Genomic DNA, 27,125 nt, shown 5'->3' with positions numbered 1-27,125 from the left:
CACACACACACACACACGTATTGTAGGGTACGTGTGTGCATGAAATCTCACCACATGTTTTAATACCTTCTTATCTGCAGTAAAGACTCTAGAGACCAGCTCTTAATTTGTTTTAAAATTTTGTCCACTGGACGTTTTCTTTCCTAGAAACAAGATACCGGTCAAGTTCTCCTGGACATGGCTTACAACTACCTGGGTGTGACTGAGAAGGAGTATTTCGGTTTACAGCATGGTGATGACTCACTGGACTCTCCTGTGAGTACGCTCTCTTGAGGACATGCTGCGCTCCTGCAGGGGTTGGTTTTATATCTTATGTTTTCTTACCCAACAGAGATGGCTTGAAGCAAGCAAACCCATCAGGAAGCAGTTAAAAGGTGGGTGTGAGCTTCCCATTTCACTTGAACACTAGGTGTTAGCGTATCACGGCCCGTTTCTCTCCTCCAGTTCTCAGCATACCTGAAACATCTGGAACCTGGATTCCAGGTGGCCCAGGAGACGTGAGTAAGCTGGCTTCCTCCTGCCTGACTTCTGAGTTAGCAGAGAAACTTCCAGATCAGCCCCCAAGGCTCCTCGGCAGCTGTGGGCAAGAGAGGGAAAGGTAAAAGAAGGCGGCTAAGAGCAGAGGAACCCACACTTCTTTTTATAGGAAAGAAAGGGGAAGGACGATGACCTTTTTCAGCCCAGTGTGAGAGCCAGGATGGGAAAGAGACACACACACGCACGCACGCACACACCCGCCCGCCCCAGTCCATTTCAGCAGCACAGTTTTTCAGCCCAGTGTGAGAGCCAGGATGGGAAAAAAATGATACACACACATACATCACACTCTTCCCCCTGCCCCCCCCCCCCACCAGTCCTTTTCAGCAGCACAGTTCCATTCCCTGGAAGCAGAGGCATGGATAGATAGTGTCACAGATACACACATAAGTATATCCTGTTGCTGTAGGTTACCTTCCAGTTAGGCGGGCTGTCCAGCTACACCTCACCCCACTCTCTGCCTGGCTTTCCAGTCACGCTCTCTGTTCCCTACATGTACTTTTTGCCCCAAACCTAGCTGACACGCAGGACCACACACCCACCTCTGCACCTTCCCTGGGTCTGTTCCCTCTATTAGGAATGCTCTTCCCTCTCACTTCCCTATATCCCAGTCTTGCTATTTCTCTTCAATGTCACTCAGATTCCATTTCCTCTAATAGAAGCCCTGCCTCCCTCTCCCCTCGTGTACATTGATCACTGTCTGCTTTGTGCCTCAGAATACTCTCTCCTTCGCTCTGAGTTATTGGCCTTTATCGTCCTTGCAAAACGGCCAGCTCTTTGCAGTTAGGGTACTTGTCACGCCCCGCGTGCTGCTCTCCATATAGGAGGTGGCCAGTAGATGATCGAGGGGTGAAGGCAGGTGGATCTGTACACACAAATGTGCACACCCATGATGACACGTTCCCCACTGGCCTGGCGCCAGGGTGGGAAGAAGTAGCGATCAGGGGACCTGACTCGGATCCCATGGGTGCCCTCACCTGGAGAAGGCCTCAGCCCTCTTTCCTCCTGTGAGTTGTGTCCTTAGCATTCAGAAGTACCAGGGGGAGCTGCAGAGATGCTGTGCAGGCAACTCTGTGCCTCCATTTGAATTCACAGAGGAATGAGCTCACATGTGCATGGACATGTGACAGCAGACAGGTTCCATGCTCAGACTCTGGCATGGCACTGGGCTAAGCTCTGGGAATGAGAGTTGGACCTTGCCCTCAAGGAGCTTACAGCCAACTGTAGGGATGGAGACAAGGGTAGAGGCAGCTCTGGGGTGGCCCTGAGCACGTGATAGGATGCTCTGGGTGCACAGAAGAGGATGAGAAAGGCAAGCAGGCATGCTTGGGACACACAAGTGAGAAGTTACAGAGCGGGGAGGCAGGGAGGGGAGCCAGTAGGGCGTCCAGACCATTGGGAGGACTTATCCATCCCCTGATGTATAGGTCGTCAGCCTGCACCTAGAGCTACAGAATCACCCACTGGACCCAGGTACCTGCATAGAGGTACATTCACAGGTACACACACACTGTTAAAGAGTTTGATACAAGCTGGAGATAAAGGCAGAAGTTCTACTGAGATAGGAGGGTGGATCCCCGAAGGAGCTACGGTAGAGGAGCTCAGTGGAGGAGAGCAGGGTAGAAAAGATTTGCGTTTCAGAGAGTAAGAAGGTTCTGGAAAGGATCAGTGACTAGATACTGAGTAATGGACAGGTGAGAAATGGACATGAAGAAGAGCGTGGGATCTTTGAGACAGAATCTGATCGTCTGTTACCACATCCAGCAAAAGAAATGGACAAAATCTATTCTTACAAGCAAATGGACTCTTGGCCTTGTTGCATAAAATATCTGAATATGTTAGCTGTGTAATATTTGCTGGTATATGAATCATTTTTAGAATTCACTTTGCATTAAAAGCATGAAATATTTTCCAGGATCAAAATTAATTTTAAAATGTGGGCATGCAGAGTCAAAAGACTCAGTGCAGTTAACCTTGGTGTTGTCCTCAGCTGTGTGGCCTAAGGCAAAACTCTGAGGGGTGGGTGGCCAGCCAGCCTGGTGGCTACGTTGTATGCTGTAGTCGACAGCACCCTAGCCTATTCATAGTCCTGGCGGTGTTTGCATTCAAGAATGTATCTGAAAATATTTGAAAAGTGTGGAGTCATTATATATATGAGAGATTTTCTTTGTGAGTTCTGTTTAATCTGCTAAATTAAGGATTTTTAAAATTCCTAATACAGATGATGGAGTGCAGTGTTTGAACACCTCCCTAAGTTAAACATGTTTCGGAAAATAGATTATATCTCATTTTATGCTGATGTTGCAAAAATATTTTTATAGGCTTGGAGATTTCTGAACAGTTAACTAACTCATGCACTCCTTTTGTGAAGCTAGTCCTTTTATTGATGGAAAAAGCTGTGGTCTAGTAAAAAACATGCATTGCCTTTTTTAAAGGGAAAATTTAATTTGTTTTTGAAAAATGTTGTAGGAGGTTTCCCCTGTACCCTGCATTTTCGAGTAAGATTTTTTATACCTGATCCCAACACACTGCAGCAAGAACAAACCAGGTAATAACATTTTTTCTTAAGTTTCCTATTTAGTGTATAAAAATTGAGTAACCACTAAAAATGTACTCTTCAATTTGTCACTGTGGTCAAATCTTTCATTTGGGTGTAACTGCAGCAACAGTCACTTAAGATCCCAGTAAAAACTGGGGGACATGTATTGAAATTTTAATCAGCAAATTAGTTTTCATCTTGAGTCTCTTTCTTCTGATTTGGTGCAGTCCCCAGCATGCTCCTACCAGCACCTTCCCTTCCATCCAGGCTCCTCTTCGAGCTGAGCACGCTTGGTCTCAGAACGCAGGTATTTTCTGCTCCTGCAGGAAAGGAAGTTTGTCAAAGTCCTCTACCGATCAAGTAGTGCAGTGTCTCTGAAGGGCTAGGAGTGAGCTCTTTAGGAGAACCAGAGGTCTCTTAACTGAGAACTTTCTATCAGATCCCCAGTTGGAAGGAGAGGAGGCTGGCCAGCATCTTGCCTCCGCCTCCGCGAATCTGTGAACCAGATAAGGGGAGAGGGCTGCAAGAGTTGTTTACCCCTCCAGGCTTGGCTCAGGTCCTGGCCCTCCTGTTGTGCTGGCACGTGGGTTTTGTGGGTGGGGACCCGTGTTTGGAACCAAAGGATGGGCACAGGAGAGTTGATGCTGTTTAAACACGGGCTCTGCAAACTCACCTGGCCTCTCCTTCCCCTCCCCCAGGGCATCAGCCGGCCCTTCGGTTATTGAAAGGTTTGTTTTTCTAAGGGAGGGAAACTCTTCCATCCAAAAAAAAGCACTGAATGTTCAGGATTGTTAGATCCTGTCTTGTGCCCATGGTGGCCATGAGACCATCACCAAGGAGGCAACACTAACTTGGACAGAAAGTGCTGTTTCACTTTTTTCCTTTTTTTAAATTAGTAATCACATGACCACATTTTAACTTGTAATGTGTGTAAAGGCCAAATATTATTCTATTACTAGTTTGTCTTCTTCGTACACCTCGTCTCTGTACAATAGAAGGCATTGAAAATTTGACTTGTGTTTACTATCAAGTTAAATTTTAAGCAGATATAAGATGTCCCACATGTCTCACTGGGTAACCACGGGACATACACGTGGTGCCTTGAGTTTTCCCCATAATAGCTCTTCACACAGATGGACTAAGGGAAGGTGTAGGATGCTCAACCCAGCAGAATAGTTCATGCTGGTGGATGCAAAGTGGTGACATGATCTATGAGATTTCCCCAAGCTACCTACCACCAAATACCAAGTTTTTTAAATTTTGTTTTAAAATGTCATGATGGATTATGTGTGTGTGTTTTTAACCAGTGGGAATTTTTTTTTATCACAACCCCACATATATATTTTGCTTTGTAATATATTACACAGATACGTGTAAATTACTGAAGCAGACATTTCTTGAAACAGTAGTAAGTGCAAAGCACCCTTAAGCTTTCTCTTTTCTTCGCTTAAAATGCCAGTTGTGGCTCATTAAGTTGATTTTTACTATCCACTGAAGGGTTCCCACCCCAAGTGTGAACCATGCTTCCTCTGCTAGCGGGTTGAGATGCTGGTGCCCCAGGGTTGTGGCTGCCAGGGTACCTGAGTGAAGGGATCACTCCTGCCAACTTAGCCCAGGCGCCCCTCTCCAGGGCCCCCCTCGGGCGTCAGACCCCACATCCATACCCACCAGGAAAGCCTCTGCCTGCTGAGCCTCCTGAGGAGATGTAGGGAGTTGAGGACCGAGAGAAGATTCAGAAATGAAGACTGCCTTCAGATCTGCAAAGGGTTGTCATAGGAAAGGGGGAATTAGATGTGCTTGGTGGTAGAATTATAGCCAGTGAGTGGAAGCTACAGAAAGGCGGATTTTGGCTCAAGACAAGTAATAGACTAAATTTTGTTCTTACCTAAGTCCCAGGTAAAATTCGGTTTGTCCGTGTCCCTCCTAAGAGTCACCGGTTGCAGACGGACACCCAGCCCCACCACCCCACCTCCCATCTTAAGATGGGTGGTCGCCCCAGTGTGGAGAAGATTACAGCTGTCAGTTCCTGGGATGTGGGCACCACTTTGCTCCTAACACAGCAGGAGCCATGCTAGCAGCTGCCCCTGTGCCTCCTAAGAGCTGGGAAAACAGCCAGGACTGCCAGATCTTCTTCTTAGTCTGGGCCAGGTTTCCACCATTAATTTTTTTTTTTAAATGGTCTTTTGTCTTGTTTTTACTTAAAGGAAGAATTTTTCCTGTGTTCCTGACCCATAGTATTTCTCTCTTTTTTTTTTTAATTGAGGTATAATTGATGTACATATTATACACAGTATCTTTTTTAAGCCCCAGCTCTATAGCTTATCCAAAAGGAAGTTCCCCTTTAAAGAAATTTTGATTTCAAGGGTCAAAGAAGGAATACAGAGGTGGTGTGTGTTGTCTCCTGTTTGTTTACCAAGGATCTAGGCAGGGAGGCCTTCATTGCTTTTTTCTGAAGTTGAGGTCATGGATGGGGCAGACTCCAGCAGTGAGCTTTTACATTTCTGAAGTCAGACACACGGAGCGTCTCTTCTAAATGACTTCCTTTATCCTAATCACTGTATCTTTGATTGTGAGCCTCCACAACGGCTGTTCCTGATAAATTTAGACTATTCTATATAGACTTTCATCTACTGGCAGTCTCAGAATCAGGCTCCTTTAAGATTCTTAGGGAGATCCAAGATTCCTCGGGACTTGGGCATCATTCCACTATTCCTGTCTTTTTGTGTGATATCCTGGGGTTGACTCAGAGACATTGCTGAATATACAACAAGGTAGCATGTGGTGAACGGGGGTCTGCAGGTTCCTGTTCTCCTTTACACCCTGAGGAAGACCTACCACCTAGCAGGACTCAGCAGTGAAAATCCAGATTTACCACTGGATTACCTGTGATTCTCTCCCTCCTCTTTTTTCTCTCAGCAGCATTATAGGAGGAGAGAACACTTAATTCCACTTGAATATCAGCTTGAATAAACATAGGAACAAAGTAGAAAGGACCCGTTGTGTTCCCCTAGGTGGCAGAGCTAGAGTTTCCGATATGGAATAAGCGTGAATCAGCATGTGTATGTCACACCATCCCTCAGTGTTCTGGTGCTGAATGCATTAAGAGTAATTGACAAGTCTTATAATCAAAGTAATATCAGGAGATTGATCCTAAGGTTTTTAGTCATTAGACACATAAGAAATTTGTATTAGAGCCAGATTTTTTTTTTCATAACACGGGTGTCCAGGTTGAAATAAGACATCACTGACCCCACGTCACCCATCTGAACATCCGTGTCCTCATCAGTAAAAAATGGAGGTAGTGGTACCCACTTCAGAGTCCTTCAGTTCAGTTCAGTTGCTCAGTCGTGTTCGACTCTGCAACCCCATGGACTGCAGCATGCCAGGCCTCCCTGTCCATCACCAACTCCTGGAATTTACCCAAACTCATGTCCATTGAGTCAGTGATGCTATCCAACCATCTCATCCTCTGTCGTCCCCTTCTTCTCCTGCCTTTAATCTTTCCCAGCATCAGGGTCTTTTCCAATGAGTCAGCTCTTCACATCAGGTGGCCAAAGTATTGGAGTTTCAGCTTCAGCATCAGTCCTTCCAATGAACACTCAGGACTGATCGCCTTTAGGAAGGACTGGTTGGATCTCCTTGCAGTCCAAGGAGGTTGAAATGAATCCGTAAGTTGTGAAATACCACACACAGCCCAGAACTGTGCAAATACAAGGTTGTAACACCATGTGAAACATTCACATCTCAAAACACTGGCGCCTTGACCTTTAAACATCGAAATTAGGACTATTGAGACTGATTTGTTTAAACTGCCAAAATTCTCTCTCTCTCTCCTGCCCCCTGAACACTTCTACTGCCTCTGTATTAGATTTCAAGAAGTTTCCCTTTTGTCACCTTGGCCAGACACTGGAATCTGTATCCCAAGTGAATCCAGGCTTTAAAAAAGAGTGGGGACAGCGGCCAAGTGTCACATGTGTGCCGTGTCCCTAAATATAACGCGCTCCAGGGCTCTTCCTGGCCTGCACGGCATTGTCGATGCCCTCCACTCCCTGGATGGAGGCGCCTGTGACTTACCAAGAGCTTACCAGGTTCTTACCGCAGATCAAGTCCCAGGTTTCAAAGCAGCAGTGCTGGGAGCTCACAGACACGCGCAGAATTCAGCCTGGAGGCCTGGCAGCCTGGAGTCGGCTGATGTCTGTGCTTTTGCTCAGGCACCAACAGTTCCTGGGACACAGGAAAAAGCCCAGCTGGGTGTTTGCACCCCAGCCAAGGAGGTGTCTGCATAGACCCTCCTCCTCTCGGTAACTTCACACAGTGGAACGTGGGTGTGCAAATGCTGTGTGCAGAACGGCAGCCCCTTGGTGTGTGGGGCTGCCTGTGGGTACTGGTGCTCTCAGATACCCCAGGTTTGACTGGGAAGGTCCAGGGCGGGGGCGCCCACTGGCAGCGGCACCAGCCAGTCATTGGTGGGCTCCTCTTACTCTGTCCATCCCTAAGACAGCATTTGCATGCGGGGCTGGCAAGAGGCTGGCTGGAAATCACCCCCTGGCCCATTGAGACTAAGGCAGCCACATGAACCACTGTGATGGAAACAGGCAGCTTTGCAATGTACGGGAACAGCATCTGATACTTGAAACAAAAATATGTTTTTTTGTGTTTTGTTTTTCAAATGTGTAGGTCTTGTCCTTCACTCATCTGTCATTTTTTTTTGCATGTTTTCCTTTGTGTATTATGAATTAATGAGATCAATTATTTCATAGGCATTTGTATTTCTTACAACTGAAGATGGATATTTGTGAAGGAAGGTAATGAGAATTTTTCATCTTCTTTTTCCATCAGTTGCCCTAGACTACTGAAATTCCTGGTTTTAATCTAATGAGTGTGCATTTCTGGTAACAATATTAAATGTAAACAGCAATCGGATGTTGAAAGCAGCATCCTGCTTGAGACATCTGTTTCTGGCTAGGTCTGGACTTAGGAAGCTGAGAACCGATAAACCTCATTTTGTTTGTTTCAGTTTTATTACAGAAGGCAGTTATCTTTCTGGTAAAGACCTGAGAAACTGTAGAGAGAGGGAGGGAGAGACCCTGAACATGAAATGAGCTTCATCCAGGAAGGCACATCAGGCCCAATTAGGTCCCCTCCGAGCCCCTTAGTACCCAGAAGTGACTCTTTTTCTCTCTGGGAAGCTTTGCTGGAAGACTGGAGCTTCAGCCATGCTTCAGCAGTTCTTGCGTATGAGGACCGTCTCCATGGCTGCAGAGTATCTGAGCAGCTCAGGAAGGGGAGGGGGACTCCAAGTCAGTGGTCCCTGAGCCGCCACCTCCAGCATTCAGAGTTTTTCTTGACTTACCAGAGACACTGCAGCAGGTGAACGGGTGGGAACAGCCGTGTTTTGCTCCTGTCCTTCCCACTTCCTCTTTCCTTCTACTGAGGAGGGTCTTCGGAAGCCCCCTCTGGGCTACCACGTGGGAGCTTGTGGTCTCACTGGAGAAATGAGACAGGAGCCCGTGAAGCAGCTGGGACCACTATGCGGAGTGGAGAGCACAGCCGCCGTAGGTGTTAGGAAAAGACGCCGCCGGTGTGGGCTTTGTGAAGTGTGGACCGCTGTGATGAGCTGGGGCTTGGGGGCTGGTGGAGATGTGAGGAGTCAGATCTCCTGGGGCAGAGAGGACAGCACCCCATGCCCCACAGTCCTAGTTGGAGACCACATGCGGGGGGCTTAAGAGAGAAGAGAGAGGGCGAGCTCTTCCTATCACACGTAGGTGTGCGTCCTGGATCCAGCAGGCAGAGCAGCGCTGTCACGGGTGTTTAAGCAGGAGGGATCTGGCAGGAGCAGCGTCTACAGGGAAGGCTGGAAGAGGCTGAGGAGCTTCCATCTAGGTGGGAGGGAAGGTGCAGCTCTTGAGAGAGCTGTTAAAAGGCATCCAGGCCAGAGAATAGGGGGCAAGGAGTGTGGGGCAGGAGGGACGGTTAGAAGCAAGAGATCCCTCAAAGAAAGGATCGCCAGAACTTGATGGCCTAGGGGCCCTAGACCGGTTCTGTAATTTGGCTCATCCTCCCATTTGAGGGAGGAACAAGTCCCTTCTGTAGCACAATAAATAGGACACGAGGAGATAAATCACTTCTCGGCCTCTTGGCTAAGATCAAGCGTAGTGTCTGTTCTTACCAGTTTAATAAATCTCACTGGGCAGTGAGGACACCGCCCTACCCGCACAGTCCCAGTTGGAGACCCCCTGCTTATGAGAGAACACAGGGAGAGAGAGAGGACCCCTCCTGTAACCCGGTGCCCACCCTTGCCTGCGGCAGCCTCGTGTTTCAGGGGACCTCTCAGCTGAAATGGTCACCCCTGCCCTGGGTCCAGGCTGCCCTCTGTGGCAGCAGACACGGTTGTCTCTCTTGTGTGCACACCGCCGTGTTTTCCCCACACGTTTTGTGAGCATCTGTTACAAGACAGGCACTGACTGTGTGGTCAGATGGGGCTGGGCCCCCCACCCCTACGCTCAGGAGCTTCCAGTCTGGCTCTCCAAGTGTTGGAAGTTGGATATCTGCATTTTCAATGGGAGAAACCTATTGAGGGCCACGTCCTGGCTTAGACCCCCGGCACCTTGTGAGGCCTGCAGGAGGCCCCCATCTCGGGGGCGAGGGGTGTGGGGTCAGGGTGGCATCTGGCCCTTAGGAACCGTGGATCTCTTGACAGAGTCGGTGGAGCTGGTTAGCATTTCTCCTGGGCTCGGAAGGGTTTGTTCATCTTCTCTTTCCTGCTGAGATAGGCGATCTTGTCTGACAGATGGAGACCCTGAAACTTACTGAGAAAGAGAGGAATCTGTCGAAGAACACGGTGTTCTTTAGTTTGTTATAATTTACGCCATCCTTTGGAAATGTTCTTTCTGACTTACTCATAGGGTTGTTCCTAAGCTGTTCCCCAAATCTCATTCACAGGCTCTTCCTGTAGCAAGGACACCAGCTTTGACTTCACTGAAGCCCATCTTGGTGGGAGAGTGAATGCTGACCTTTGCTCTCCCCATGGGCTGAGTCTCCAGATGACTGAATAGATAGCAAGTATCCCTAGATGTATCTGCATTTAGAAGTTCTAGCAGGAACGCATGGTTACTTGAAAAATGGTGGCCCCCTCAGGGCTACCTCCATATTCATATTCTGCTTCAGGACCGGCGCACAGCACAGCAGGCCAGGAGGGGAACCCTGGTGAGCCAGCCAGATTAGTCAGAGAGGTGGGGGTGACTCATATCTTGGGAACTTCACGGGCTGCCATGGAAACTGCACGTTTTCTCCACTTCCCACGGGGTTGCTGGGCGGAATGCTTTTAAACTCTGTGTCCCCCCCACCCACCCAACCCTACAAGCCCTCACCCTTGCTGCCATTCATGTGTTGCTCTACCTGGCAGTGATCCCTGGCCCAGATCTGCTGAATGAGCTCCTAGGCAGACTGAAATCCGAGGTTGAATGGAGAGAAGGGAGCCACCAGATGGTTCGGAATATGACAGAGACAGAGACAGAGTTTTTGACCCAGACGGTGTTTGGGAGGGCACTGAGCTCAGGAGGAAGGAAGGAAGACACGTCCAGCTTGGGTTTGTGGATTTCTGATGGACGTAGGAAGACTGAGGTGCGGCTGACCATTGCCTCTAGGTGGGGAGTTTCAGGAGGGTGAACAGATTTAGGAGTCTTAAATCATAGTAACTAATCAAACAATTGAAAACTCACAGGAGTTTTAAAATTCAGAATACGTTTCTGTTTTTCCCTTCTGAAAGGATGTGACCCTTTTGGAAAGCAGGTAATGAGAGTTAACAGAACTCAGGAATTCAGTTAGTCCTAGGAGAGGTCTCATGTCTTTACCAGAAAGAGACAAAGGCTGCCTACCCATTGACCTAAGAGTACTCTTTTCGTCTTAGTGATGTGAGCCTGACCTTTCTTGACCAGCCAAACCCTGGCCAACATCAGACCTTTAGCCTCATGGTATTTGTATTAATAATGAATGATTTTAAACATGGGAAAATTCTCTCTTAATTTCAAAAACTCTTCAGTGTGTTACATTTATCTTTACTGTTTGAGGATCCTGAAATTCTTTGTTATCATTCGTGATGTTTTTAAATGATTAATCCAAGAAAAAGGCACGTGCTACCCATGATCAATTGCTGTTTCGGGCTGTGGTGGGTTCTGGTAACTTTCCTAATGTGTTTTTCTCCTGACAGGTTAACCTGCCCTCTTAACTCAGCGGTGGTTCTAGCATCCTATGCAGTACAATGTAAGTCACAAACGAGTGTTTCGTGGATGGACAGCTTGCTCTGACCAGTATATTATGAAACTCTCTGGCCTCTCCTCTTTGACCGAGTCGCTTCCTCCCTTCCCCAGGAATCCTGTTGGGCAGCATCTCTGGCTGTCCGGATGGTCCCAGTCTTCTTCCTCACTTACACTGTCCTGTGGTTCAGGGATGTTTGGTTGGGGAAAATGAGGTTTTCTCCCAGGGGAGCCGAGAAGACAGGAGAATCCTATCCCACATTACATTTTCCAGTGGCTTCAGTCAGTTTCCAAAGGCTTCAGTCACAATCAGATTTGACTCTGTAACAAATCCCAGTGGGGCAAATGCTGCCACCAGTCACTTCGTATAGATGTGGAAACTAAGACCCAGATAGGTTCAGAAATTGCTGGAGGTCACTCCCAGCACTTGCTGGGTACTGCTCAGAAACACTGCTGGGATCTTAGGAATTTTATTTTTAGTTTCAGTAGAGTGATGGGTGATAAGCCTGGAGCAGCACAGTAGAATAGAAATATAATGGGAACTGCACATGTAGTTTTAAGCTTTCTGGTAGCCATATTAAAGTAAAATAAAATGGATCATATTAATGTACTTAGCTCAGTAGATTCAGAATATTATTTTAATACGTATTCCATGTAAAAACAGTAAAGGTATTTTCCTTTTTTTTTCACAGTAGGTCTTTGAAACCATTCCAGGTTTTACAGTCCCAGCACATCTCAGTTTGCACCAGCCACATGTCAAGTGCTTGCTAGCCACATGTGGTTAGTGGCTGCCATGTGGGATGGAAAGTCCAGGTGGAATTTTCCATCAAGGCCTGTTTAAGCTGAAGGAAGAATCCTCTTATTCAGTCATCTCCCCACATAGCCTGCATCTCCTTCTCCCCAGTGGGAGACATGGAAGAGGTGGCACGGGGGTGAGCCTGGGTGGATGAAAGATCCCCTCTGCCTTCAGTACCGCTGAAACAGACCTGGCCTTGTCCCGTCCATGTGGGAAATGACACCAGCCAACCTGTGTTCTTAGTGGTCACTAGACCCAGTGGGCTCCATCTCTGCCAGACTGGTCTGCTGAGGAGAGGTTTTTTCCCATATCTCAGAGTGAAATTTGGTACCCACAGCTAGAGCTTCAAGTTTGAAGGGCAGGAGCACTAGGAAGGACTTAGCTTTGTATGCAAACTCCATTTAACCCTGGCCCTCCATCTGCTTCTAATGTAGTGTTACCTTGCTGAGTCTCTGTTTTCTCACCTGTAAGATGGAGGTGATGATGGTGATTAGGACAACTTGGAATAGGCCTATTCAGTTCATGTATCACCTGGGAAGGTGATAACTAGAAACTCTAGAGTTGGACCATCGCTGTTAACTGAGTCAGTGAAAGCACAGGCTGAAGCCACACTACCTGGGCCTCGGGTCTTCCACTTACACCTACCTGACTTTGAGCCTCTTTGGGTCTCAGCTTTATCTGTCGGATAGGGATGATAACAGTATCTAATCATAGGGTCATAGCAAAAATGAAATAGACGTAAAACTCTTAAAACAGTGCCTGGCTGATGGCAAATATTACAATGTTTAACTTGTACTATACTTTCTTTTCTGCCCAGCAGAAAACTGTCTAAGGAACAGCCTATTGCGGACTTCCCTGGTAGTCTTTTGGTTAAGACTTTTGCCTTCCCATGGAGAAGTTGGGGGTTTGATCCCTGGTCGAGAAGCTAAGATCCCACATGCCCCATGGCCAAAAACCCAGAACATAACAGAAGCAGTATTGTAACAGCTTCGATAAGGACTTTAAAAAATAGCCCACATCAAAAAAAAATCTTAAAAGGGAACAGCCTCTTGTAAACAAGCTATTTGTTGTTGTCGTTTAGTTGCTGAGTCATGTCTGACTGCGACCTCGTGGACTGCAGCAGGCCAAGCTCCTCTGCCCTTCACTGTCTCCTAGAGTTTGCTCACGCTCACGTCCATTGAATTGGTGATGCTGTCCAACCGCCTCATACTCTTGTCACCCCCTTCTCTTTCTGCCTTTCATCTTTGCCAGCATCAGGGTCTTTTTCCAGTGGCCAAATTTAGAATCCCAAATAAAATTCCTAAGTTTCAGCAGTCAGGTTTTCCTCTACAAAGAACCAATAGAGTAGGGACTAAAGAAAGTTATGAGCACTTAAAAAGTCTAAACTAGCTGCAGTGCAAATTTGAGCATGACCGTCATGCTAATAATATCATAAGTTGTCAGAAGAGCAGTTTTAAGTAGAGGTTTCTTATTCCTCCACCCTCAAGTATATATACCTACCTACATTTTCTTACACTTCTGTGCATATATTTCTGTAAGGTTAATTCTTGGATATGAAATTGTTTGATCAAAGAGCAAGCCTAAATTTTATCTGATACACTTTGCCAGATTGTCCCAGAGAGACATCTGACATGAAAACAAGCCTACCAGTGGTCAGCGATGCCAACCAAAAGCACATGTTCTGACCAGATAAAAAGTAAAGTGATCTGTGGATAAAGAATCTGAAAGGACTTGATGGTGAAAAATTGCTGGGGGCCTGCCAAGAATCTGTGAGGGTCAGAGAATGAAGTTTTTGAAAATCACATATCTGTTCTATAATGGTCTCTGAGCCTCTGCCATGTGTGGTTCTGCACTATCCCCGAGTTGCACAGAGAGAGCATGACTGCTCTCTGCAAGGGGTCTGCAGCCGGTGGGAGACAGAGATGGAGCAGCTGATGCTGGCAGTGAGGATGCACACGGGGGAGGCGCTCGCTCTGTCCTCCTTGGCGGGGGGAATAGAAGGAACAGGGGGACGTAGTGTGGGAAAGCTTCCTTGTGACGGCCCCTAAGAAGAGCCTCCAAGATCAAGTCGGACTATGATGAATAGCAAGTCAAGGGCTTTCCCAACAGGAAAGCTTGACACGCCATACATTTGAGTACCTGAGACACCTTCTGTCCCGCAGAATACAAAATATCAGCCAGAAGAATGCATGGGACTTAACAGACAAGGTATTTCCCACATAAGCGCTTATTTCCTTTTCTTTTTGCTGTAGTTAGCTTTCTCATGTGTTGCTTCCCCACAAATAGAAAAGTGTGTTGCTCTGGAGTTTCGGGCATGTGGTACAGTAAGTAGATAAAGAGGATGGACTGTGGTCAGCATCTAGGCTCCAAGTTACCAGCCTGGGCAGCAGTGGGCAGGTTCCTTCCTTGAGTCTCAGTTCCTTTGTCTGTTTAATGGGGATAAAAGCAATGCCTGTCACTAGGTTATCAAGAGCGTCTAGTGAGGTGATGTCATTGGTCATTAAATTCACTGTGGAAACTGCCCTGTGCTTTGCAGACGGTTTCCAAAGACTGGTTTAACTTTGTTTCCCCCTAGTGGTTAGCACAGGGCATTGCAGAGTAGCCAACTAAGATTTCAAGGGTCTGTGAGGGTCAAAGAATGAAGGTGTTGAAAATACGTATTTTTATATAATGGCCTTTGACTCTCACAGAACCCCCTAGAGGGAGTTCTTTGGTTTTATATTAAGTACAGATATTTGTCAGTGACCTGACTAAAGAGAAACTTGCTTTGTGTTTGCAGAAAGGCACAGGGGTTAGGACTATTCGTTAACATGATGGATGACCAAGTCAAGCTCTAAGATCTTCATGAGCTGATGTAACATGCAGCATTCAATTTAATAGGACTCTGCCTTGAGTTGTTTGACCTCAGGAAAGCCATTTGCAGTGTTTGGCTTCCCTCTGGGGACATGACCACTGTCATCTGCAAATGGCCAGCAGCAGCTCATAGGCCTGGCAGGCAGGCTGGTGGAATGGTGGGAACTCTAGCTGGGTTCTGGCCTTGACTGCTGCAAAATGGCTCTGTGATGGGGCTAGGTCCTCTTTTGTCTCTGGACCTCAGATTTCTTTTCCTTCAAGACTCAGAATTCGGATGAGCTGATTCTAAGGCTTCCTCAAGCTTTCTTCATTGGGGACCCTGCCTAAGGGCATCTAAATTACTTCCTGTAAATGCACTGTCATATACTTCACCATGAAAAGACTCACCTGTAGGCCACACTTGTGCTTACATAGTACAGCCCTGACACTCCTGGCCACAGCTTAGCCACATTTAGCTGGCCTTCCTGGCCTGTGGTCCACCCATGACCAAGTCAGCCCTTTTACTCTTGCAAAGCTGAACTTCGCAGTAGCCTCTGTGCAGGTCAGTTCCAAGCACCCAAGTACCTACTGTGTGCCATGCCTCGGTGCAAGGCTCAAGAGATGAATGTGAGCCACTCCCAGCCCTCAAGGCACAGTGAAAGGAGAACACAGATCCCTTCATCACAGCCCAGGTCTCAAAGAGCAGTCCTTCTGTGTGATGGCAGTCGAGGGTGAGCCAGACCACGTGAACGTAAAGGAAATACCCTTGCATCTGACTTTGCAAATTGGGGATGAAATTCACTTAAGCAACCACCTCGCTCATCTCCTTTCCTTCTGGGATGGGAGACATTGATATTAATAGCAGAGAGTATTTCCGATGAATTTTTTTTCTTGTGATGTTGTAGGTGCTTATAAATACAGACCACACTGAAAAGGTGCTCTTCCCCTCATTCTGTCTTGATAGCTCATTTTGGAGACTACGATTCTTCCGTTCATCTTCCGGGCTATCTCTCTGATAGTCAGTTCATACCGGATCAGAACGAGGACTTCTTAGCGAAGGTGGAGTCGCTACATGAGCAGCACAGGTGAGGAGGGGCGGGTGACCTACTTTGAGTACTCAGGTCGGTGCTGTCAGACCTCGCATCCCCTTGGGTTTGATGTCGTCTTCTCTGGCTTTTGCTCGTGAACACTCTTTCAAGAGGTGGGAGGTTTGTGAACCTTGAGCTCTTATGGTGACAGATATATTTGGCATAACTACCATTTCTGTAAAGTAGGAAATCCTATGCGAATTCTGGATGACTTGCTGTGTTCTCTTTCAGGATGTCATTGAAATCTATTAATTCCTGAAGGAGATGCCCGTTGTAAATTTGGCTGCCCCACACGTTGACTCTACCAAACAAACTTTTGAATGGTTTCCTACATTTAATGAAATGGGCCGTTCCCTTAAGTGGTGTTGAATAGACAGACAGGCAGGTGGACCCATGTGCTGTCAGGCTGGGTAAATCCCAGCCCTGGTTCAGTTGGTGAATCTGCCTTCCTTCCAGAGGGGAGCACCAGCCGTCTGTAGCTGCCTCGGGCCAAGCCTCCATTCCAGCAAAGTCACCCTACTCTGGCCTCCTCTTCCCTTGCCTCCTTTCTCTTCAAGCTGCGGTGGCTCCATTCAGTCCGGGTCAAATAAGGGCCACTCTGACCCAGAAGGCCAGGTTTCAGGGGGCCTCACATTCTCAGGAAGGCCTTAAAAAACAAAGGCCTAAGCAACCAGTGTCCCTTCAAAGAGGCACTGCCAATCCTCTCCCAGAATCGCTGCCCATGCAGGAGCCAGCATCCTAAAATAGTACAGTGACGTTTGGAAGTTTGAGGCTGCTGCTAAAAGGATAGATAAAGGCCAAAAGACCTAAAGAGCATGTGCTCGTTTAGCAACTTGGAAAAAGTGGGGTGGGGATTGCAGAAGGTGACAGTCTTTGTCTCTGGATGTTGAGAACCCACTAAATGAGAGGTGTTATTTAATATAGGAACATGAGGGCTAAATGAAGTCATATTCAGTGGACAAGAAAAAAAAAACTTGGTTTAGTAGCTTTGGGGGTTTAGTTGTTTAAGATTAACAGTGTAAGGCATTTAATCACCTTATAGTAATGATACCAATTTTTTTAGATTTTTATTAGCTTTAAAATTTGGGGTTAATGTTCAGTTTGTTGGATAAACACTGTGTATTCCCTCTGCCTCTGTAGTGGGCTAAAGCAATCGGAAGCAGAATCTTGCTTTATCAACATAGCTCGGACTCTCGACTTCTATGGAGTGGAGCTGCACAGTGGTAGGGTAGGTACCTTTGGCATGTTGTAATTCAAAACTTTTTTCAATTTTAATTTCTGAACATCTGAAAGCTGCTTTGAAACTTTTCCAGTTTCAAATTAAAAAGATCTTTTTTTTAAGGTATCTGAAAAGTTTATAAAATAATATTAAGTTTTGCTGGTTATTTATCCACTATCCACTTGTTTTTTTCATCTTTTCCTTTGTACGTGAAGACTTTTTACTCTTGGAGGGTGATGTGGGCTAGAAACAAGTAATTTTTATAAGACCATCTCATGGTTAAAGAGGTGAAAAATGTATAGATTTCCATTTTCCAAGTGGCTCTTTAATGAGCCAAGGTTTCTACTGTTTAATCTTAGTGCTGTTCAAGTTACAGCCTATTATGTACTCAAATATGATAATTTTTATTATGATGATCAGTTCAGTTCAGTCGTGTCTGACTCTTTGTGACTGCATGGAGTGCAGCACACCAGGCCTCCCTGTCCGTCACCAACTCCTGGAGTTTACTCAAACCCATGTCCATTGAGTCCGTGATGCCATCCAACCATCTCATCCTCTGTCATCCCCTTCTCCTCCTGACCTCAATCTTTCCCAGCATCAGATCTTTTCAAATGAATCAGTTCTTTGCATCAGGTGGCGAAAGTATTGGAGTTTCAGCTTCAGCATCAGTCCTTGCAATGAATGTTTTGGACTGATCTCCTTTGGGATGGACTGGTTGGATCTCCTTGCAGTCCAAGGGACTCTCAAGAGTCTTCTCCAATACCACAGTTCAAAAGCATCAATTCTTTGGCACTCAGCTTTCTTTATAGTCCAACTCTCATATCCATACATGACCACTGAAAAAACCATAGCCTTGACTAGATGGACCTTTGTTGGCAAAGTAATGTCTCTGCTTTTTAACATGCTGTCTAGGTTGGTCATAGTTTTTCTTCCAAGGAGCAAGTGTCTTTTAATTTCTTGGCTGCAGTCACCATCTGCAGTGATTTGGGAGCCCAAGAAAATAGTCTGTCACTGTTTCCACTGTTTCCCCATCTATTTGCCATGGAGTGATGGGACCAGATGCCATGATCTTAGATTTTTGAATGTTGAATTTTAAGCCAGATTTTTCACTCTCCTCTTTCACTTTCATCAAAAGGCTCTTTAATTCTTCTTCACTTTCTGCCATAAGTGTGGTGTCATCTGCATATCTGAGGTTATTGATATTTCTCGGCAGTCTTGATTCCAGTTTGTGCTTCATCCCACCTGGCATTTTGCATGATGTACTCTGCATATAATAAGTTAAATAAGCAGGGTGACAGTATACAGCCTTGACATGCTCCTTTCCCAATTTGGAGCCAGTCTGTTGTTCCATGTCCAGTTTTAACTGTTGGTTCTTGACCTGCATACAGATTTCTCAGGAGACAGGTAAGGTAGTCTGCTATTCCCATCTCTTTCAGAATTTTCCATTTGTCATGATCTACACAGTCAAAGGCTTTGGCATAATCAATAAAGCAGAAGTAGATGTTTTTCTGGAGCTCTCTTGCTTTTACTATGATCCAGCAGGTGTTGGCAATTTGATCTCTGATTCCTCTGCCTTTTCTAAACCCAGTTTGAACATCTGGAAGTTCGTGGTTCACATACTATTGAAGCCTGGCTTGGAGAATTTTGAGCATTACTTTACTAGCGTGTGAGATGAGTGCAGTCATTCAGTAGTTTGAGCATTCTTTGGGATTGGAATGAAAACTGACCTTTTCCAGTCATATGGCTACTGCTGAGTTTTCCAAATTTGCTGGCATTATTGAGTGCAGCATTTTAACAGCATCATCTTTTAGGATTTGAAATAGCTCAACTGGAATTCCATCACCTCAACTAACTTTGTTCATAGTGATGCTTCCTAAGGCCTGCTTGACTTGGCATTCCAGGATGTCTGGCTCTAGGTGAGTCATCACACCATCGTGGTTATCTGGGTCATAAAGGTATTTTTTGTATTGTTCTTCTGTGTATTCTTGCCACCTCTTCTTAATATCTTCTGTTTCTGTTAGGTTCATACCATTTCTGTTCTTAATTGTACCCATCTTTGGATGAAATGTTCCCTTGGTATCTCTAATTCTCTTGAAGAGATCTCTGGTCTTTCCCATTCTATTTTTTTCTCTGTTTCTTTGCATTGATCACTGAGGAAGATTTTCTTATCTCTCCTTGCTGTTCTTTGGAACTCTGCATGCAAATGGGTATATCTTTCCTTTTCTCCTTTGCCTTTAGCTTCTCTTCTTTTCTCAGCTATTTGTAAGGCCTCCTCAGACAATGATTTTGCCTTTTTGCATTTCTTTTTTGGGGGGATGGTCTTGATCCCTGCCTCCTGTACAATGTCACAAACCTCCTCTACAGTTCTTCAGGCATTCTGACTATCAGATCTAATCCCTTGAATCTGTTGCTCACTTCCACTGTATAGTTGTAAGGGATTTGATTTAGGTCATACCTGAATGGTCTAGTGGTTTTCTCTACTTTCTTCAATTTAAGTCTGAATTTGGCAATAAGGAGTTCATGATCTGAGCCACAGTCAGCTCCCGGTCTTGTTTTTGCTAACTGTATAGAGCTTCTCCATCTTCAGCTGCAAAGAATATAATCAATCTGATTTCGATATTTACGATCCGGTGATGTCCATGTGTAGAGTCTTCTCTTGTGTTGTTGGAAGAGGGTGTTTGCTGTGACCAGTGCGTTCTCTTAGCAAAACTCTATTAGCCTTTGCCCTGCTTCATTCTGTACTCCAAGGCCAAATTTGCCTGTTACTCCAGGTATCTCTTGACTTCCTACTTTTGCATTCCAGTCCCCTGTAATGAATGGAAAGGACATATTTTTTGGGTGTTAGTTCTAAAAGGTCTTGTAGGTCTTCATAGAACCATTCAACTTCAGCTTGTTCAGCATTACTGGTTGGGGCATAGACTTGGATTACTGTGATAATGAATGGTTTGCCTTGGAAACAAACAGATATCATTCTGTCATTTTTGAGATTGCCCAAAAGTACTGCATTTTGACTCTTTTGATGACTATGAGGGCTACTCCATTTCTTCGAAGGGATTCCTGCCCGCAGTAGTAGATATAATGGTCATCTGAGTTCAATTCACCCATTCCAGTCCATCTTAGTTCGCCGATTCCTAGAATGTTGACATTCACACTTGTCATGTCCTGTTTGACCACTTCCCATTTGCCTTGATTCATGGACCTGGTATGTCAGATTCCTTTGCAATATTGCTCTTTACTGCATTGAACTTTATTTGCATCACCAGTCACATCCACAACTGGACGTTATTTTTGCTTTGGCTCCACCTCTTCATTCTTTCTGGAGTTATTTCTCCCCTCTTTTCCAGTAGCTTATTGGGCATCTACTGACCCACGGAGTTCGTCTTTCAGTCTAATTGGCAACTTTACATTTTCTACCTGTAATTGGACTACATCATATCCAAAGAAAACAAATAGTAACTGAATACCTAGTCCATAGTAGCCATTGTTCCAGATGCATCACTTCTGATCATAGCTCATTAGCCAGGACTAGTCACACAGTCCTGCTCCACGAGCTGGGAGGTGGAGATGGGCCTGAATTTAGACAACAGTACCTGTCCTCTCTGCTGTGGGTGTGGTGCAGATGGGAGCACCATCCAACCAGGAGATTTGAGACCCATGTCACTGGCGCATCCAAAGCATTCATTTATTGCTTTATTCTGCACTCGATTTTTATTTTGTTTGCTAATTTCCTCTCCCACCTGCCTCATATTTCCGTGTATTCCGATTCCAAGTATCATGTTTCGATGCCACCGTGGTTTTCAGCTTGCAGTTTGGTGTTGCTTTCTGCGTGTGATTTCAGCTGGGGGCCCAGTCGTAGTTACTCTCTGGATGCCCCATGTGTCAGCAGCATTTGCTTTGAGCAGTTTCTCCAGCTCCCCACACGCACGTCACCGTTCATAAGCGGTTCATCCCACTGTCCCTTGAGAGGCTAAGGAGATGAATGTTTATTATACCTAGCGCATGCCAGGCCCTGTTCTACGTTCTTACATTCTCTAAGTTCAACCCGATAAAACTCTTAGAGGTGGATTCGATAATCTTTATTGCACAAAAGGAAAAATTGAGGCTCAGTAGCCCAAACCAACATAGCTAGTAAGTGACAGACCTAAGGTTCACACTCACTGGTAACTCTGCTCCTTCTTAAAAATGAAGAGGGACTTCCCTGGTGGTCCAGGGGCCCAGTTATTCACCTTCCAGTGTAGGGGATACAGGCTCAATCCCTGGTCGGGAAGCTACGATCTCACACTCCTTGGGGCCAAAGAACCAAACCTTAAAAACAGAAGCAATATTTTAGCACATTCAATAAAGACTTTTAAAAAAATGGTCCACATCAAAAATAAAATTATGAGTATCCGAGTGGGTAAAGAGAATATTGATGATTCAGGGGGAGGAACTGTTTTCCTTTGGTTCGTTGTGTTCCTTGGCCATGCTGCACAGCATGCACGATCTCAGTTCCCCAACCAGGGATCAGACCCAGGTTCCCAGCAGTGGAAGCTGAGTCTTAACCACTGGACTGCCAGGGAATTCCCCGTGCTGGAACTGTTTTATTTTAAAATTTTCGTTACTTGTTTTTTAACAGATTTAAAACAGCTTTTGTCACTGTATCTTTGTCATCTTAATTGTCTACAACAATGCCTAGCACATAGGCTCTTAAAAATGTTGAATGTATTGGATCTAAAAGCCATATTTTATTTCTTCATTGGGTTTAGAATCAGCAGTGCTTCACTTCAGCTAAAGCCTTTGCAGTGATGGGAGTTGAGATTTGTTTAAAGCAGTGTGGGGGACGAGGCTTTTCTGTTTTTAATACGGTGTCTGATACTAATTATTGAAAGTATAAAGGCAGATGTTCATTTCTCTGATTCTGTGGAATGAGTAAGCTTGCCTAATAACTTTGTAAACTGGCAGGACCCAGGTATTGCTGTCAGGCAATATATTTTCACTTTAGGAGAATTTGGTGCTAAGTACTTAGATCTTAAGTTTATCTGTTAAGAGGAGATTTTTGCCTGTTTTCTGTAATTTTCCTTTTGGAGCTTATACTTAGTGCTATTTATAAAAGCGTGGGTGCTTGAGTTACCAGAGGCCAAAGCATGACAGTAACACTGTGAATCTGAGGTCTTCCTATTTTACAGGATCTGCACAATTTAGATCTAATGATTGGAATTGCTTCTGCGGGCATTGCTGTGTACCGAAAATATATTTGCACAAGTTTCTATCCTTGGTAAGTGCAAACCAGTTCTAATTATTCTCTGAATCATGCTTTAAAAATATGCTGAACAAAAGTAATGGTACCTCTAATTTTAAACTTTTACTTCTAAAGAAGGGACAGAGACTTTCTCCCAAGTTTTTACCTCTTACCTCTACAATTCATCCAGATTCTGTACTTGGGAAAATTCTTCTGGTTATTACTGGAGATCCCCTTCCCCCTTGGTCACCCTATGGTTTGGTATACCCTGTGAAACATGGATAAAAACAGCACAAGGCAGGTTTTGGTGTTAAGGAATCCTTCCTGGGCGGCACATGAGCCAGAATCCAGAGAACTTCCTCTGAGCAGGAGTTGTATTCTCTGTGCAGTTCCTGAGTTATTAATTGAAGCTTTGTGCCCAATTCTGGTCTAAAACCTGAGGAGACCCAAAAGACTCGAAACATCACAAATCTGAGAAAGATCGTGCTGTCCCCATTGTTCCAGAGGCTCTCTGCTGGAGGAATTAAGAGTACATGCTCCCATCCTGGCTTCAGGCATCTCTGGATGAATGATCTTGAGCGCTTACGGGATATCTCCCAGCCTTATTTTCCTCATCTGAAAATTGGTTATAACGATTTGGACTATTGCAAGGCTTAGTAGAGGGGCTGCCATAAAGCTTGAAGTAGAGGACGTGGTGCATAAAAAAGGCTCAGTTCGTGGTGGCTCTAATTGTGTTACTCTGCAGACAAGAGGCTAGTTGACCCATGGCTGTTAAGTGGCTTTTAAGTTGCAAAGCAGCTGGGCCGTGGATCTAGGTCTGTCTGTGCTCCTCCCACTGCTCCACACTGCCCTCAGCTGTCTTGCCCAGGTACACACCAGCTCCCGTAAAGCTGCAGCGTCACAGAACAGCTGACAGCAAAGGGAGCGCCTTGCCCACGGTCCTTGTTATTTCAGAGCTACATCATAATCCAGTGGCCGCGATGTGACGCTCAGCTTCGGTCAGCTACTTGGTGTTTGGCCGGGGCCATGGGGCCGCCATCCTTTCTACGCTGGAGCGAAGTCTAGGAAGCCGAGAGCCCCTGGCCATCACCATGAGGCGTCAGCTGCAACCCGGCTGCTCCCTGATGTGCTTTTTTTGTGTCATGTTTTATTTTTTTTTGGCAGGGTGAACATTCTAAAAATTTCTTTCAAAAGGAAAAAATTCTTTATACATCAGAGACAAAAACAGGTGAGTTAAACCTCTGCTTGCTTTGGTTCTTTTGCTGTCAGCCACTTCAGCTCTTAGCCCTTCGGTAGGTGAAGGCGTTTGTCGTACATGTAACAGGGGAGAGAGAGCTCAGCAAGCAGTGGAAAGAAAGTAGGCATTGGGATCCAGAGGGCCCCGTGGTTCTCTGTGTAATTCACTCTGCTTATCTGGCTGGGGAAGTCGCTTGCTTTGGAGCCAGAGATGTGGGGTTCAGGCCCTAGCTCTTCCACTTGCCCAGCTGAGCGGGTTACTTAACCTCCCCTAGTCGGAGTTACGTTGTTTGCTGGAACACAGCAATGCCCACTTCTCAGGGAATCATCTGATTTAGGTAGAGGTGCCATTGGTCAAAGCCCCTGGCCAAGCCCACCGCAGAGATAGCAGTGCAAGTCAGCAAGGTCAGTTTCTGCCCTTGATGTGTTTAAAATGCATGGTGGCCTTGGGTGTATGTCTCATAGGAGGAATCCACAGCCCTCCACATAATTCAGCCTGCTTTTCCACTTGGAGAAGAGTGACTTAGAGGTGAGGGAATCCACAACTAGCAAGGTGGAAGAGCTGGAATTTTAGCCAGTCTTTATGAATCTGAGCTGCCAGCTCTTACCATGATGCCACCCTCTGTCTTGTTTGTTAGGCTGCATATTTCTCACTTACCGTCACTACGCCACTTCCCAATTTTCCAAAGACAGTGTGTGCTTAAAATGGCTCCACACCACAGTGAACTCTTAGGAATGAGAACACTAAAGCTCAGAGCAAATAAGGACTAGAATCTGAGTCTACTAAGGACTAGAATCTGTGCAGTCCTGAGCTGCATATGCAAGATGCAGGGTACCAGAAAAATGCTCACGATGGTAATTTAACATGAGAACAGAAAGCCTGAATTCAAGTAGGAGGGAAATTGAGCAAATGATCAAAATGATGATTTTGAGTGAGCACTAGATTTAACTCGCTTTGTGGAAAGCGAATAGAGAGATCCAAAGCGTTATGAGTCCTGTCATTTGACAGGTGAAAGGTTATTTCTTCAGGGGAGAGATTTTTTTTCCCAGAGCTAAATTTTAAAAAGGATTGTATCAGGCAGCCTTTATTCGATTGTTCCAAATATATCCAACCTAGAAAGGTAGACAGATGTGAAACGAAAGCATTCATAAAAGACCACAGAGTGTGATAGAGAGTTTGACGCTGGTCATCTTTTTTTTTTTTTTACCACGTTCATAAAGATGGTTAACAACTCCTGCTGTTGAATATTCTTAGAACCCTGTTTTGTGGCCTAAGGAATTTTGAAGCCAGTTTTCCACTGTCTGTTGTTTCTTCCCGGATTACCACACATGTGGGCATAAAGTGTTCGAGACCCTACTTCTCCAGCTATGCAGTTGAAATCTCTACTGTGCTTTTTCTCCCAGACGGAATCCAGGGAGCATATAGTGGCCTTCAACATGTTAAATTACCGATCTTGCAAAAACTTGTGGAAGTCCTGTGTCGAGCACCATACATTCTTCCAGGCAAAGAAGCTGCTACCTCAGGAAAAGAATGTTCTGTCTCAATACTGGTCTCTGGGCTCCAGGAACCCCAAAAAGTGAGTATTCTCTGGAGGCAGTCTCCACACTAGCCTGAAATGTAAACCCGACCTAGTAACCCCCGGGGAGCAGATATCCTCCGGGAAAGAGATCTTTCCCCGGAGGCCCCCACGTCCTGGGGCCAGAGCTGCTGGTGGATATTAGAACCTCAGATGAAAGTCTCTGCAGGGACAAGCAGCGATGTCTCCTTCCACACACACTCAGGTACTTCTATTCCTGTTGCTTGCTTCTGCCTCCTCAACTCTGTATTACTCAGAGCTCCCAAACACCCACATTTGCAACGACTCGCCAATGAAAGCACACGGCAGTGACTCATGGTCATCTTGGTGGCATTAAGAGAGCCTCTCCCACTGAACGTTAACTCCATAAGATGCTCTGTGATAATGAATGAGTGAATGAGCACACGGAGAAGGCAACGGCACCCCACTCCAGTACTCTTGCCTGGAAAATCCCATGGACGGAGGAGCCTGGAAGGCTGCAGTCCATGAGGTCGCAAAGAGTCGGACACAACTGAGCGGCTTCACTTTCACTTTTCACTTTCATGCATTGGAGAAGGAAATGGCAACCCACTCCAGTGTTCTTGCCTGGAGAATCCCAGGGATGGGGGAGCCTGGTGGGCTGCCGTCTATGGGGTCCCACAGAGTCGGACACGACTGAAGCGACTTAGCAGCAGCAGCAGCAGCAGAATGAGCACAAGTAAAGATTTCCAGAGTCAGCTGACTGACATACACGACAAACAACAGTCACATGGTAGTAACAACAGTAATTGCAGTTGACGATTACTGAGCGCTTACTTTGCTCCTCACACATATGTTGTTTAACTCTTTTTTAAATATGGCAGTTCCATGTATGCTGTTAGTCATAGGAATGATATTCAAAATACCTAATGATTAATACAGTAAAATAAATCTATAAATTGAAATTTTTTAGTTTATAGTATATTGTCTAAACTAACCATGCAGTGTATATTTTTGTATATGTTTTTATCCTGCCTTCTAAATAAAAGATGTAGCAAAAATTGCCTGTCAAATTATTTAAATTGTTTGGTTGGAAAATTTATTTTTGTGATTTTTTTTTTCTTTGATGCTGCTGCCACTGCTGCTAAGTTGCTTCAGTCGTGTCCGACTCTCTGCGACCCCAGAGACGGCAGCCCACCAGGCTCCCCCGTCCCTGGGATTCTCCAGGCAAGAACACTGGAGTGGGTTGCCATTTCCTTCTCCAGTGCATGAAAGTGAAAAGTGAAAGTGAAGCCACTCAGGTGTCTACTTGAAAGTTACAGAGTCGTGTCCGACTCTTAGTGACCCCGTGGACTACAGTCTACCCGGCTCCTCCATCCATGGGATTTTGATGTGGCTGTTACTAAAAATGGTGCCCCTATCTGAGCCATTATCAGATACGTGGGACTGTATCAGACCATTTGACCATTTCAGTGACTTTCCTACTATATTGGCAATCAGTAGCATTCTAGATTGAATAAGTGGTAAATGTCTGTTGATATCATTGATAGTATTTATGGTGCTAAATGCTCTCTCTCTGTTTCTGATGAACCAAGAACAAATATATTTTTCAAGGTTTTGGCTTATAAAACCATTCAGTATTTTTATACCTGCAGAAACTATTTCTATGAATATAATTTGCTGGAATGTAGCATTTACTTTGGTTGGACTTAATCCTCTCGGCGAGCTGAGAAGTGGCATTGAGAGCAACTGAAAGCTTGGACTCTGTTACTAAGAAACCTGGCTTCAAATCTGATCTACATCAGTTTTAATTTAATTTGCTTCTTCAATTTCTTCTTCTATAAAGTGTGGCCAACACGGAGGATGGTTT

The 27,125-nt window shown here is 45.5% G+C and overlaps 1 protein-coding gene and 1 pseudogene across 19 annotated transcripts in view; both read left to right on the top strand.

The window, feature by feature from the left end:
• PTPN3 (protein tyrosine phosphatase non-receptor type 3) overlaps positions 1 to 27,125 on the top strand; it is a 168,142-nt gene that overhangs the window by 92,496 nt on the left and 48,521 nt on the right. For all 19 annotated transcript variants that reach the window (XM_086315887.1, XM_086315896.1, XM_086315895.1 and 16 more), the window contains 10 exons: positions 148 to 255; positions 332 to 374; positions 3,007 to 3,085; positions 7,837 to 7,881; positions 11,286 to 11,338; positions 15,924 to 16,044; positions 17,188 to 17,275; positions 22,432 to 22,520; positions 23,649 to 23,712; positions 25,125 to 25,297. In XM_086315887.1, the coding sequence (XP_086172013.1) occupies positions 148 to 255; positions 332 to 374; positions 3,007 to 3,085; positions 7,837 to 7,881; positions 11,286 to 11,338; positions 15,924 to 16,044; positions 17,188 to 17,275; positions 22,432 to 22,520; positions 23,649 to 23,712; positions 25,125 to 25,297 (863 nt within the window). The remainder of the gene's footprint in view (positions 1 to 147; positions 256 to 331; positions 375 to 3,006; positions 3,086 to 7,836; positions 7,882 to 11,285; positions 11,339 to 15,923; positions 16,045 to 17,187; positions 17,276 to 22,431; positions 22,521 to 23,648; positions 23,713 to 25,124; positions 25,298 to 27,125) is intronic.
• On the top strand, positions 9,197 to 9,292 carry LOC147367774 (U2 spliceosomal RNA; annotated as a pseudogene).

The sequence above is a fragment of the Bos grunniens genome, chromosome 8, assembly GCF_055505025.1.
Source record: "Bos grunniens cultivar Pamir isolate PY7600 chromosome 8, Bosgru_T2T1.0, whole genome shotgun sequence".
Lineage (NCBI taxonomy): Eukaryota > Metazoa > Chordata > Mammalia > Artiodactyla > Bovidae > Bos > Bos grunniens.
This window is presented reverse-complemented; position numbering and strand designations above follow the sequence as displayed.